The 14,056-nt window shown below is 41.0% G+C and overlaps 2 protein-coding genes across 2 annotated transcripts; one reads left to right on the forward strand and one right to left on the reverse strand.

Moving 5' to 3' along the window:
• The first annotated feature begins 4,299 nt into the window (after positions 1 to 4,299).
• Positions 4,300 to 7,419, forward strand: LOC115738242 (mitogen-activated protein kinase 3-like). The gene is made up of 6 exons (XM_030670815.2): positions 4,300 to 4,573; positions 4,699 to 4,828; positions 5,445 to 5,582; positions 5,699 to 6,031; positions 6,497 to 6,680; positions 7,186 to 7,419. Exons 1-6 carry the CDS (start codon positions 4,410 to 4,412, stop codon positions 7,353 to 7,355), a joined length of 1,119 nt encoding a protein of 372 aa, XP_030526675.1. The 5' UTR covers positions 4,300 to 4,409; the 3' UTR covers positions 7,356 to 7,419.
• Positions 7,420 to 9,440: 2,021 nt separating this feature from the next.
• On the reverse strand, positions 9,441 to 12,289 carry LOC115738243. The gene is made up of 6 exons (XM_048283764.1): positions 11,826 to 12,289; positions 11,191 to 11,296; positions 10,646 to 10,812; positions 10,457 to 10,532; positions 10,255 to 10,321; positions 9,441 to 9,710 (listed from the first exon to the last, which is right to left on the reverse strand). The coding sequence occupies exons 1-5, from the start codon at positions 11,973 to 11,975 to the stop codon at positions 10,305 to 10,307; spliced, it is 516 nt and encodes a 171-aa protein (XP_048139721.1). The 5' UTR covers positions 11,976 to 12,289; the 3' UTR covers positions 9,441 to 9,710; positions 10,255 to 10,304.
• Positions 12,290 to 14,056: the final 1,767 nt, after the last annotated feature.

The raw sequence follows: 14,056 nt of genomic DNA on the forward strand, positions 1-14,056 counted from the left end.
ATGAAAGTCAAAGCAACAACAGAAATTTTCATCTGCCAAAAGCAACAATGGCATCTTCGGCTACATTATTGTGGAGGATTAAGAGCCTCGACAGCTTAAAAGAATTGAATTCTATGAAAGAGGTGGAGATCAAATAATACCTATCCACGAAAAGTTTGTTCGATGTGCCGGCATTCACCAAATGGGAGACAGATGGATGTCGCTAGAAGCTGGAACTTACTTTGTTGGACCGGCATTCACCAAGTATGGGTGAACAGTTTCGGAATAGGAAAATTCCAGACCTGAAATCTAGAACCTACATTGTCAAGATCGATTCTTCGTTTTTAGACCCTGAAACCTACCTTGTAAACCTTAATACCGAACCAAAACCGATCAAATAAGGCCAGTTTGGTGTGATTCGAGAATCTACCTACTTAGATCGGTGTTCGCCCCTAATGGCACGGATGTTTTAAAAGAAAGTAGTAGAGCAAGAAAACCACCGCAACTTCCATTCGCTATTCAACTGGTTTTGCCATTTAAACCTGGAGCTGACGGTTGGTGTCAACATGTCATAATCACATTTAGAATCATGTCAGCATCGAAACATCCAACCTCTATCTAACAACTGTAAGAATAACCAAATAACAAGTGTTCAGCAAGTGTTCATCAATCAACCCTACCTCAGTCGATCAGGTCTCAGCTTCAATGTGATCAAACGAGATTAAATCTTGTGTTTCGTTGACTGAGATTCAGATGGTTTGCCGTTTTAATTCACTCAAGGAACTTTCATCGGAGTCTAACTCGAGATAGAGTGAGATCAAAGCTGTTAAATTTAGTGATATCTCCATAATCAATAGTTGCGATTGATTCGGTTCATCAGGGATCGATCCTGGAAGTATTTGTCCAGCTCATCCTTCATTTTTTCCCTCGTTTGGTTATTTCGTTTTGAAGGCCGGTTCATGTTACGCGATATATAACGGCAGAAGACCAACGTCCCAACTCCAAATTTGACTCTGTCGGGACATGAAGTCAGCTACCCGGAAATCTGCTCTTATTTTCAGCGTCAACGGAACTTCCTCCCCGACCCACACGGTCTTCTTTGGACATGTATAAATAAAACATTTAAAAACTAAGCAATTTATATAATTAGAAGACAGCTCGATTTATAAGTAATGTGTCGGATAATGACAAGTTCTTGAATATGACCCACTCGTTTCAAGGGCCCTTACAATTCAACACATCACTCGACGAGCCAATTTGGTAAGCCGGTCTTAATAAGTCTGTCATTACTTGATAGAATGCATTTCTAAACTTGGCTTCGAAATATCAGCGCATAAATTCGGGGTTTCATGTTCACTTGATGCATTATATAACTTGTAAACATTTTTGATTTTCAAATTGCACTAGTCGTAACTTTTTTTATCTTCGTATATAAGCTAACTGGATTAGTGGTTGAATTGTCAAAAGTTTGTCCGAATCGTGATATTCTTACTTTGCAATACCGATTTTTTTATTTTTATCATGATTTAGTGATTGGATCTCTATGCTTATTCCGATAGGAAGCGAAATATTCAACTGAATACTCATCGAATGGTTATTCATCTATTATTGTATTTGCACGTAAATAGGGTAAGAAAGTTCATTTCGATATCTCGATGTTATATAAAGGAACACATTCAACTTTTGGTTTTTACTTTTTTTTTTTTTTTTGGTCGGAAAAAAAAAAAAAGTGGCCAAATCACTAAAAGTTCATATTATGCCGTGGTGTCCCTAAAATTGGTCACGTGTTTGCAACATCGCCGCCTGCTCCGAAATCGATCGGATTTCGGCCAAAGCGCGCGAAATGCAACGTTTGGAATTGCCGACGGCATGGCGATGTCGAGAAGATTTAACCACGTAAAATAGCTGGCGTGGCCAAAAGCACATCAAATTTCAATCCACGCAATCATGAATCTCACCAAAAGGTCAGCCAATACGCTACCAACTTGACGTGGTTCATGAACCCCGGGACTCGCAAGCGCTGAAGATGACTTTTTGGCCGCTGCTTTTGACATTTCCAAGGGTGGTGTGGTCGGTCCCCGTTCGAGGTATTGAGAGGGAATGGTTCCGGATCTTGCCCTTGATTTTAGCTAAAGACTCGGTCTTCTTCTTGTTGTCCCGCATGGAGATATGACGTGCGAATAATGACGGGGAGATTTCAATTTGCTACGTCCGATGGGATATTCGACGTTAAATCATACCTCCATCTATACATTGAATTTTCAGAACGGCCGGTAATATTTTTACAAAAAAATTTCATGGTATCGAAACAAAAGAGTCCTGAATTTAAATCTTTTCCGAGCCCCATGTGTTTGCCACCCTTCTTCTTCTTTTTACGTTTTCTTTATTATCTTTTCCGTAAACATACGGGGTTTTATCATGCTATTTGCCGACGGCGGCATCATCTCGATCCCCGGCGCGAAGCGAGATGACACACGAAACGAGAGAGACGTAGTAATAAAAGGCACCCGGGAGCGGTGCCGAAACTAGGTCGCCCCTCGAATTATTCTTCCTAAAATCAACGCTACCTATGCCGAAGTGCCGAGTTTGAGAAGTCAAAGGTGAAAGCGTAGGATTTGTCAATCTCGGCAAAAAAGAGACCTTTTTTGAGATTTGGGAAGCTTCGCGCCCCTTCAATTTCGGCATCCCTCTCTCCCCCCAGGAGAAATTATTCACGTCTTACTAACTCTTCTTAACCTGGTCAGAAGTTTCAGCCCCAGAAAAAGGGTTTCCGCCTTGTCAAACGTGACGTGTGGAGCGCTGTTTAAAAGCTCTCGTACAATCCTCCACTGTGGACTCCAGTCAGCCATCCATCAGTCCCGCGGATCCCGTTGACCGTTGACCGTCCGCAACCATCCCCCCCAAAAACCAATTTTTGATCTTCATGCACTAGTTTTGCAAAATGAAATGAATTGAAAAGCCAGTGTTCAAGCTAGGGCAAAAGGAAGGGGTTCGGTGTCGAAACCGCCACGCGGTGTGCATTTTGGTGCTAAAAGTTTTCGGACGAACGTTCGAGTTCCGGTGCCTTTAACCATGCAATCGGTAAAGTGACTTAGGTGCCGGGAACTCTAACATGGCATTACTCTAGTCATGCTGTAAAACTTGTTGGATCCACTTAAACGCACGATCTGAAAAAAAAAAAAATCTTTTAACAATAGAGGATCTCGAGTAAAATTTCGATATCGCATTGATCCTTCACGATGTTATGACGTTGTTCGGGGATTTGATTTTTGCTTAGAGACACTTCTTAAGTCCTAAGAGCAGCTTGACTATCAACGGATCAAATGGAACCAATCGGTTAATGCATGACCTTTTGTATATGATGAAAATAGTCCAAAAAGTCCTAAACATATTGCAAGGGGAGCCAATTCGGTCATAAACCTTTTGACTATTTCCCAATTTGATCATAAACATTTGACGATTTGCCAATTTGGTTCTAAACCTTTAAACGGATCTCCAGCTAATTTTGGCAGCAAAAATCGATGGTTGGACCGCCGCGCATCCTCGATTTCTCGTCAAAATTAGATAGAATGATTGAATTAGCAATTGGTTAAAAAAGAAATTAAGGCCAAAATGGCACAATTGAAAATTGCATGACCGAATCAGCGGACGCACATAAAATGCATATCCGTCACTAATTTTTGACTTCCCTTCAGAAAATTCTTCAACGGGCCCAAAAAGGTTTCGAAATTACGACATTACATAGTATAACTGTCGGTTATGAAAAGTTAGTCCTCGTTTTTCATCTAAGCAAAAAAAAAAAAAAACAAACAAAAATGAAACGGTAGGCCCCACAGGGGTTCATAAGTGAAAAGCTGAAAGATTGAAATTTTGGCGAGCTATATAATTTGATTGATAATGTTTGTAAACAAATGAAGAAAACGACAATCCGACCATAAAAAAAAAAAAAAAAAAAAAAAAAAGAAAAGAAAACGACAAGAAAAGAAACCTGATTTGAGATACGTACTTAAGACGACGGACTCGCCAAACAAACACCGAAAAGGATCAATTAAAATACAAGCGAGCCACGGTCAAAGCTCGTGTTTCATCTGCCCCACTCTACTTATTATTATTACTACTACTACTATTATTATTAATTGCTTCATTCAATCTCTAATTAATTTATCATTAAAAAAGCGTGGGGCCCCTGAAGTGAGACCGAATCGAATCTCGGCCGTCGATGGAGGCGGCTCGGACGTCGGCCCTCCGATCAATTTCCCCCGACGCGCGTTTTCGCCTCTCCTTCCTTCGCCATCAGATGGTCTCCCTCTACTTAAACTCTCTCTCTGCTTCCAACGATCTTCATCAATCATCAGTCATCACCATACCATACCAATCCATTTCTAGAGAGAGAGAGAGAGAGAGAGAGAGAGAGTATTGAGGTTGAGGTCATGGCTGACGCTGCTCAAAACGGCCAGCTCTCCGATTTTCCGGCGGTCCCGACCCACGGCGGCCAGTTCGTCCAGTACAACATCTTCGGCAACCACTTCGAGATCACGTCCAAGTACCGGCCCCCGATCATGCCTATCGGCCGCGGGGCGTACGGCATCGTCTGGTACGCCGCCGTCGCCATCGCCCGCATCGTTCTTAGATACTCTTGTGTTTTGATGGTTCTTTTGCTTGACGGATTTATTTATTTATTTATTGTTGTGGATTTCTCCCCCTGTATTGATGTGTCAGCTCTGTTCTGAACTCGGAGACGAACGAGATGGTGGCGATCAAGAAGATAGCGAACGCGTTCGACAACCACATGGACGCCAAGCGGACGCTCCGCGAGATCAAGCTGCTTCGCCATCTGGACCACGAGAACGTGAGTGTTTGTGTGTGTGTGTCTCTCTCTCGTTAAGACCGATTGGTTCTGGTTTTTGTTAGTCTTAAAGAATTCTGAAATTTCAATCGCTTCTCATATAGAATCAGTTCACTCGTTGTCGATCGATAGGTTGCGATGGATCGGATGTTCCCATAAAGTAACTAAATTAAGCTCACTTAAAATATTAATTCAAGCCCATACTTAACTGCATTAACAGGAAAACTATGGCTTTCGTAGTGTCATAGTTGTTAGCTTAGGATGAAAAATTTCGAATTAAACCATTGTAACTTATTTATTCCATGTATAGCTAATCAAGATGATACTGTTACTATTTGCAAGGACTGACCCTTTGGGCCATTATCAGATTCCAGAGTTGAAATGTGCTCAAGAGCAGTCGTTTGGTGATATGAATTAATGTCATTAGTCTTGCTGCATCCTGTCCGCGGGATAATACTTTGTGGGGTCTCAATTGTAGAGTGGGTCAGCCTCATGATTGGATCTATATTGGATGGCTAGGCCAATCGCATGTAGTCTTTAGATTAGCTATTAAAATTACAAATTTGTTCTTTATGATAGCAACAGTGATTAAATGGTGGAATTTGATGCATGAAAACAGGTTATTGGCATTAGAGATGTGATTCCTCCTCCCTTGCGGCGAGAATTTTCTGATGTCTACATTGCCATGGAACTCATGGACACTGATCTCCACCAAATTATTCGTTCAAACCAAGGCTTGTCGGAAGAACACTGTCAGGTATTAGTCTTCATATGCTAGTGGCTCCTGCCTATGTTCTGGGTGTTGACTAAGTTTCTTAATTAGATTTTGAAAGCATGAAGAGTCTTAAAATTATGCGTATCTTTCTGTTGCAGTACTTCTTGTATCAGATTCTACGTGGACTGAAGTATATACACTCTGCAAAAGTTATTCATAGAGACTTGAAACCCAGCAATCTTTTACTGAATGCCAATTGTGACCTTAAGATCATTGACTTTGGCCTGGCACGACCAACTGCGGAGAATGAATTTATGACTGAATATGTGGTCACCAGATGGTACAGGGCACCAGAGTTGCTGTTGAACTCTTCAGATTATACTGCTGCTATAGATGTGTGGTCTGTTGGGTGCATATTTATGGAGCTTATGAACAGAAAGCCTTTGTTCCCTGGGAGGGATCATGTGCATCAGATGCGTTTGCTCGTAGAGGTAAAGCAACACTCAGATTCACTAATAAAATTTGGTATACTTTCATATTTAGGTTCACTATGGCTGAATAACACCATAAAGTAAGAATGCACAACATCGATGCATCTTCAAATGCATGTGTAACGACGACGATGACAAGGACAACTAGGCCTTGTCCCACTAAATGGGGAATTTAGATGGTAGAAAATGTTGAACTGTGTTATATAATGGTTTGGAGTTCCTTCCGTGAAGATGCGATTTCTTTTAGGAACAATTTCCAGAACTATCACAATTTGCATTTTAGCTCCTTTGGTGGATTGAATGAAAAAGGAAGCTGGAAGTTATATGTTTTTTAACAGCGAGGTGCTACTTTCTTTCTTTTCTTTTCAGCATTCCTTCATGTATAATAACACAAATGTGGTGATCATAACTCTGTGGTGTCTTATTTAAATAACTCAATGATTATTTTGCTTTCGGATTTTTCAGCTTCTTGGCACACCAGCTGATACCGATCTTGGGTTTGTGCGAAATGAGGATGCACGTCGATACGTAAGACAGCTTCCTCGACATCCCCGTCAACCATTAGCTAGTGTTTTCCCTCATGTTCATCCTTTGGCCATTGATCTGGTTGATAAGATGTTGACATTTGACCCAACAAAGAGAATCACAGGTAAGGTTCATGTTTCTCACCTCTATGTTCGGCCTCTGCCAATTCTGATATGCGAGGAACTTGTAGACCTTAGATAGTACAACATCCAATCTCCCATAATTTGTATAGATTATCAAAGTTTGGCCTTGTTAAGGGAAATCAGATTATGTTAATAATGGTTGACGTCTGGAGAGAGAGAGAACCATATCAAATACCAAGTGATCCTGGTTAACTGTGACAGAGTTTTAGAGTCATATTAAATGTTGTTGAATGGTCCATCCATCCATTTGGTTTATTAAAACAGATATGGTAGCATGAGCATGTTTCGGTTCATTCTTAAGGTCATTCACTTAGTTTCAAGGGCAAAAACTAAGCTTTCGTAGGATTTTTTCCTGTTTAAGCTCTGTCATGACCTAATATATGATTTACGGAGGCAAGATTTCAATCAAAGAACTTTTTAACAGCAGATCTACCTTCAATACTTCTTGTAAATTATGCACTTACCGATCAACTCATCTTTTGGCAGTTGAAGAGGCACTTGCTCATCCTTATCTTGAAAGATTACACGACATAGCTGATGAACCCGTATGCCCGCGACCATTTTCTTTTGAGTTTGAGCTACAGCCTTTGGGAGAAGAGCAGATGAAGGATATGATATATCAGGAGGCTATAGCACTCAATCCAGAGTTTGCTTGATGATGTTTAAAAGTTGTTATGATGGATGAGGAGCTGCGAACTAAAGCAGAAACAACGCAGCGCAGTGAAAAGAAGAGTTGCAGATATTCACAGAGGCTACCGATCCTGTTGATTTATTTTTTCTTGGAGTAAGTATGCCATTCCACGAATACTTATTGGGGTTGAGCTTCCGCTCCATCAGTCAAATAAGCCTTCTTATTTCCTCATAAAGCCTTTTGCTTTTTCAAATGGTGCTTCTTGGCATTCTTTAATTAGCTTGCATTTCACTCAACGTGCTTAATTTGATTTTCCTGTATTTTGTTGCACCACGGTTTGTAAATTTGTATCTGCAAGATGTATTAGTAAGGATAGTCATCATTTTTTTTTTGTCCATTGAATCGTGCTTCAGTTTATGAATTTGTCCATTGAATCGTGCTTCAGTTTATGAATGCGAATCTGTATGTAACACAAAGCAGAGCGCCCCAGCTTTCTGTGCCTTTCCATCTTCTGCTACTTTAATCCCTTTGTTCACGAAAAATTTCTTAGGCTTATTGGGAGATTTGCTAGCTAGGTAGTGGTTGTGTTCACCTTGCATTCTTACGGTGAATCCTCCGACTCGGTTGAGCGATGCCCGCCTTCCCCGGTTTTGATGTCAATCCATACATTGAGAGATCCGCAACTCCATGTTCTGGAAACTTGAGTAGTGATCCCCGTTCTTGCAAGAAAGTCGTAGGCAAAGAAGCTGGTCGTCTGTTAGATGAGTGTTTCGTCTGTGGTGTAGCTGTTGTGTTATTGGGTAATTAAACGGGCTCAAAGCTGAAATCCATTATTGATCAGTCATCCTGGGAGGTGATCTGATCATACACAGATAAATCCAAGCATTTTCCATGCTGATTGGGCTAGTGATCCCCCCGATCACCGCTCGACTACAGGGTACTGTTTCTTCTTGGATATCCCCGTATCTCTTAAGAGTTGCAAGTAAGATTGCCTGCAATAATGCATTTTGCGAGCGAACCAAGCACGTTGAGATTGATTGTGCAGTTGCGCCAAGTTATAGCTAGTACCGGAGCCCAGATAGTTTGCTGATGGAGGTCATTTGAGGTATATATTTGTCGCAAGTCGTTGCGCTCTTATAGTATTGTGAGATGAAATGGCAACGAAAATGGGGAAACAAGTAGAATGTGAATGGCAATGGGCTTGGCAAACAAACAATCCGTCCTTTTACAGTTATCCAGGATGCTTTTTGATATTCTGAAAAGCATTGTATAGTCATTTCAGCGACAACGATGCCTAAGCACTGGACTGAAGCTTGTCCTGTAAGAGAAACATATGGTAAAATTCTCAGATGCCCACAAGGAGAATAAATCCTTTCAGCGAGCAACGATTTTGCAGTATGACCATTCTGATTATCGAAATGCTAATATCCCTATAAGATGATTTGCATTATTTTTCCTGAGAAATTTTACGAGTACTTTAGTTTGGCTTGTGCGAATAACATCTAATTAACCCTGGATTGAGATCTTCTGGAACTAAGAGTTAACTTTACAAGCACGACTCTATATCTTCTTCTGCTAGAGCCATCCCCTGCCATCGGCGCCATGCCTTCGTCGGGAGGAATGACGATTTACGACAGTAGGGCATACGCGACTTGTTGACTAATCGAGCTCCGTTAGATTTTTGATTTGGTGTTATTCATGCGTCAAATAACCTCACTGTATCATTCCACCTCCTATGCTGAGAGGGATTCACTTGATAGATTCTTTGACTATGGATAAACTTTAGAAGCTGTCCACCTGAACAGTAGAAGCGAGACTATAACATTGGAAGCTGTGAATGATTCCAAATAAGTGGGAGACTTCCACGCTCCAATTGCTTGTGGACAATCATCTATTAGAGAGGCTTGTAAGTTTCTGCGCGGATTGGTTTAAGATGGAAGGTAGCTTTGAAGCCTGACAAAACATACTTTCTTAACTGTCTAACGACGATTTTCTAAGGATAGAATTTATGAAGTAGCTCCTGATGCTAATCATGTTCGTATGCTGGAGAATATCGCGCCCCCGAATGCGCTTGTAACGCAAGTCATGCCTTACTGCGCTTTACGAGTTGGGACAATCAGATGCTTTATCGAAAAGCAAAGTGAGAGTTTCTGGTTACAAGATCGACGAGAAGTCAACAAGTCTCTCCTTTAACAGTACAATACTATGAAACTTTGCATAAGATTTATTGATTGTCATCCATATTAGATGGACATGGGAAACTTTACTAGCTGGGACAAAAAAGACCCCATCAAGCCGCAAGTCCCGGTTGGTCATCATGCTTGTACTCTCTACTCTCATTACTCTAACGCCTTCATATTCTGATTAGAGTCTGCTGTTCCTGCAACAAAACTTCAGATATAAACTTAAACATATACGCATAGATTAGTGTTAGCTACAACTACGAGCAGAGTGTATGACGATGTATAACTCCATGATTCGGTCCATCCGACTCGCTGTCTGAAAAACTCTAAAAGGAAAGAGGCAATGTCAAATTTGTCGTCGCCATGTTAGGAGTACCAACCGTGCCGTATCCCAGATCATATAGCTGTTCTCGAGCGTACGTAGTCAACAGCTTTTTTCCCTTGTGCGCAGATTCGATCGTATGTTCTAACCCGCAAGGCAGAATTAAGTCATGATCAAAAACTTCTTTCTCCCACTGAGCATTGGAGAGTGCACACGACATTTTGCAAGGGCTCATGGCGATATGTATGTGCTTGATGAGTCTAGAAGCTAATTAAAGAAATTTATCGACACGAAAATAGCATCTTTCAAGGAAAAACAGAACCCGAATTACTTAACTTAGTAATCTGTTTGGGGCGGGAACCAGAGGATCATTCACTAAAAAAACAGGTGCAATGGATGTATCAAAGGAAAAGGCTTACCAGCTTAGGGCAGTCAGCATACAGGTCATATAAGGTAGAAGAGGCACGCCTCAGTAGTAGAGTGACCCTGAAATTGCCAATTTTCAGCAGAGAAATTAGGTTTCCTTTCTAAATCAAACCCAAAAAAAATGAAGTCTTCAGATTTTCTTTTTAAAAAAAAACAAAGAAAAAGATGTTTCGGAGATGATGAAAGTTTACAGACCCTGCCACCAATTCCCTCTTGAAGCACTGTCTGAGTTGTTTCCGTTCGATTCATCATCGACGCCGTCCTTCTTGAACTGAAAGGTCAAAAACGAAAATTGAGAAAAGCGATGCCAAGAATAAGTTTTAAACTTAGCAAGCATTGATGCTATGTATTCGATTAAAAGCAAAAGGAGGAATTAGTTTTTACAGCGGAGTGAGATTCGGTGGTTCTCGGGGAATAATTCTCTTGTCCACCATAGTAGATTGATGAACTCAGATAGCATGGCTCAGCTGTTTCATTCTGGTATATGGCACTCTTGGCCTTGCTAGTTGCATTATTCCCATCACCCTTAAAGCTTTGACCTTTACTCCCTCCTAAGTTGGCCAAATGGATAAGGAATATGAAGGACACGAGATCAAATGAGGAAGGTCAAACAATAAGAAGAAAAGCTGATGTTTCACGATAACGACACCATGCCGATATCATGGCAGAACAAGTGATCTCTCCACAAACATAGCGACTTGTCATGATATTTTCATAATATAGTCATCATATGATGTACTTTAGCACACACGAACCCGTCATGTATACTCCTCACCACTTAGATTCCTTTGAAAAGAAAAAGGCTGATGTGAATTAATTGGCTAATTTGATCCGCGAGCCCAATTTCTTACGTGATTAAAAGAAGTAGAATGACAATTCAAGACTCCAAAACCTTGTTATTTTGGTAGCCTGTGCTGCGTTCGACAAACCTGGATTCTCATATTTGCAACTGCCGGCTTGATTTCCTGTATCCGGGTTTCTGGGGGAGACCATAAATGTCTCAGAACGAGAATGGCTGTTAATCCTCCCTAGGACCTGATAATTTAGGAGGAAACATAAGAGGAATCAAGCAATCGGCATTTATTACATGAAGATATCAACTTTAGAACTATATACAGACATCATTAGACTTGAACAAAGCCCATGTCAAGATCCTAATCATTCCTTCCAGTCAAAGACTGCTGGAAAGATCAGCACTGCAACTCAGATCCCCCCCGTCCAGTTTAGGTCCTAAGGCATCATATTGATTCCTAGGAAACATGTTGGAAGATCGGGTACTCTCTTGCACTGCTCCATAAACAAAACCCAAAAGAGGAAGGGGAAAAACAGGATCGCTTCAGCTTTGCATAGCACGGAAAGGGTCCAAAAGTGATCATTTCCATGAACGACATACATTTTTAGTTGGTATTGGCCTGACTCTGCCACGACCATCCTAATCAAACTCCGAGTTCACGTGAGTCCAGTGTATCATAGCCGTCACCTTAAAGCACTCTGGTTTTTGTGGCTCATCCTTAAAGCTCTTCTATGGAGGGAGAGAGAGAGAGAGAGAGAGAGAGAGAGTTACCGTGGATGGTGGAGGGAAAATAGAGCCGAAGCCCCCGGAGGAAGGAGTAAACGAGTCTTTGGGACCAAAGAGATGATCCAAACTGTCGCTTGCGTGGGTGGTGTTGTTAGGCGAAGAAGACTTGCCCACTTGCCTCCTGCTGTTTTCCATTATTCTCTCAACTTGACTCGACCGAGCTCAGTCCAAAAAAACCCTCCAAACACTTGACCCAACGAACAAAACAACTGCTCTTTTACTTCAAAAAGAACGAGGATTTTAAGATTAGATTTGGGTTTGTGTTGGGTAGATACGAGGCCGTAACAGAAAAACACGAGCAGAGAGACAGCCTCGAAGATCCAGAAAAAGGAGGGAGTGGGTGGTGGCAATGGATAAGATTTGCAGGAGAGAAACAAACGGATAAACCAGCAACTGCTCAGTGACGGCACGTGAAGATTTGCAGAAAGAGAGAGAGAGAGAGAGGAAGAGTGATCGTGATGAAAACGGTCTGCGTTCGAAGCTACTTATATAGATTGGGTGGTTGAAATGTGGGCGAGGGCGACGTTCCCATGTGCTCTCATTCAATTCGATTCTCGTTTCCGTTCGGAATATGCGAGCCCGCTCCATCTCAATCCTCGAACAGTGCAAATTGCATGCGAGATCCGATTAAGATTGGGCACATAGATCCATACACATGCGACAAATTTATTTCGATGGTATGCCTATGACTAATCTAATAAAGTTAGAAGACACGTGGAAATTGTCGGAATGTACCGGTTTGGAGTTTTTACCATCTGTTTGTCATAGATTTACCGGTTTGAGATTTTTTGCGGTATTAATTCAATTTAACGAAAACTAACGGACAGTAAATTTGTCCCGGGTATACCGGTTTGGGATTTTTGGTAATCAAAAAATTAATCTGGGATAACTTTCTCACAAGCGTAACGGTTTCGGATTTTTGTGATTAAAAATTAATTTGACGTAAATTTGTCATATGTATACTAATTTGAGAATTTTCGTAATATTAATCATTATATATAATAATAGTTATTTATAAGTCTAAATTCAAATTATCAATAAAATACGAACTCAAACTATAAAAGTCATATGCCGATAGGGAATATGAATCACACATCTACACATGATGTAAAGGTTCCGATGGAGAGCAGACACATGTATCCTGATGCACACTGCGTTATCTCCACGTGTTAGCATTGCCTTCCTCCAAGTGGGACATGTTGGGTTCCCGGTCATTGGCTTGCCCACGTGTGACGTGTCATCGTGTTGGACCTAATATGGCATGTCGTTGCTCGTGGCATGTTTTCGAATCAAAGGACAGGAGGGTTCGGAATCCCATCAAGATGATGGGCCGGGTCATCTTGGAAATGATTCGCCAATAATCCTTGATCGATATTTGCCAAATAAGATAGTTGCACAGCGGATTATTTCTAACCCTCGTCATAGATCCATCATATATGTGCACTGAAGTCCTTCAATTTTCTCTAACCCGAATTCGAACTGCGCTTCGATATCCTCCCTTGGATTGTAGGATCAAAATAAATCTCAGTAACGACCAATTTAAGTTGAAAGAAGCATAAGCACTTGTTACAAAAAACAAAAAAAAAAGATTTGCATCTATGCCAAAATATGCATTCGATTGAAATCGTCTGTAACTTAGATTAAAAATGTTAGCACGATGATCCCCAAAACAAGCGGTTTTGACCTAATGGTGATCAACTGTAAAACCGAAAGATCTTCGTGATCCAAAAGGCATCGTCTTCCTCGTAAAAGTCTAATGTAAAATGCAAGGAGCACAAAGATTATCAAGAAAATCTAATGCGGTCTTAGGAAATTGTGTTGATAAATAGATTCTTTTGAACCAATTAAAAAAAAAAGCTTTTTTTTTGTATTCTAATATTTGCTCCTAAATTTTTAGAATGCGTCATACGCTTAACACAGACAAGGACGAGGGGAGATGAATGTCATTGGAAAATGGCGTGATGGCAAGAAATAAATGTCCCGACACGACACTTTGGTCAAATTTGTCCTGTCGGGAGTGAGAACACGAGTCCTCTGCCTCTCCATGCAGGTTCCCCTCCTAGCTTTCGTTATGGGAGGATTCAGTGCCGTGTTTCTAATGCTATTGACTAGTACAACCCGTGAATTTTGTGAGTACTCTTGTTTTCTTTGATAGTATGTAATCGATGCATCGAAACATGTGTGGGTAATGCTTCGCAAATCTCTCGGGACGCCGA

The sequence above is a fragment of the Rhodamnia argentea genome, chromosome 8, assembly GCF_020921035.1.
Source record: "Rhodamnia argentea isolate NSW1041297 chromosome 8, ASM2092103v1, whole genome shotgun sequence".
Classification (NCBI taxonomy): Eukaryota; Viridiplantae; Streptophyta; class Magnoliopsida; order Myrtales; family Myrtaceae; genus Rhodamnia; species Rhodamnia argentea.

Excerpts from the sequence above, each read along its gene's own strand:
- LOC115738242 (XM_030670815.2), top strand. The coding sequence starts at position 4,410 with ATGGCTGACGCTGCTCAAAACGGCCAGCTCTCCGATTTTCCGGCGGTC. Across the intron at positions 5,583-5,698 it reads TGTCGGAAGAACACTGTCAG|TACTTCTTGTATCAGATTCT; the intron begins GTATTAGTCTTC and ends TTTCTGTTGCAG. Across the intron at positions 6,681-7,185 it reads CCCAACAAAGAGAATCACAG|TTGAAGAGGCACTTGCTCAT; the intron begins GTAAGGTTCATG and ends ATCTTTTGGCAG.
- LOC115738243 (XM_048283764.1), bottom strand. The coding sequence starts at position 11,975 with ATGGAAAACAGCAGGAGGCAAGTGGGCAAGTCTTCTTCGCCTAACAAC. Across the intron at positions 11,297-11,825 it reads TTTTCCCTCCACCATCCACG|GTCCTAGGGAGGATTAACAG; the intron begins GTAACTCTCTCT and ends CTAAATTATCAG. Across the intron at positions 10,813-11,190 it reads TTGCAAATATGAGAATCCAG|GAGGGAGTAAAGGTCAAAGC; the intron begins GTTTGTCGAACG and ends TGGCCAACTTAG.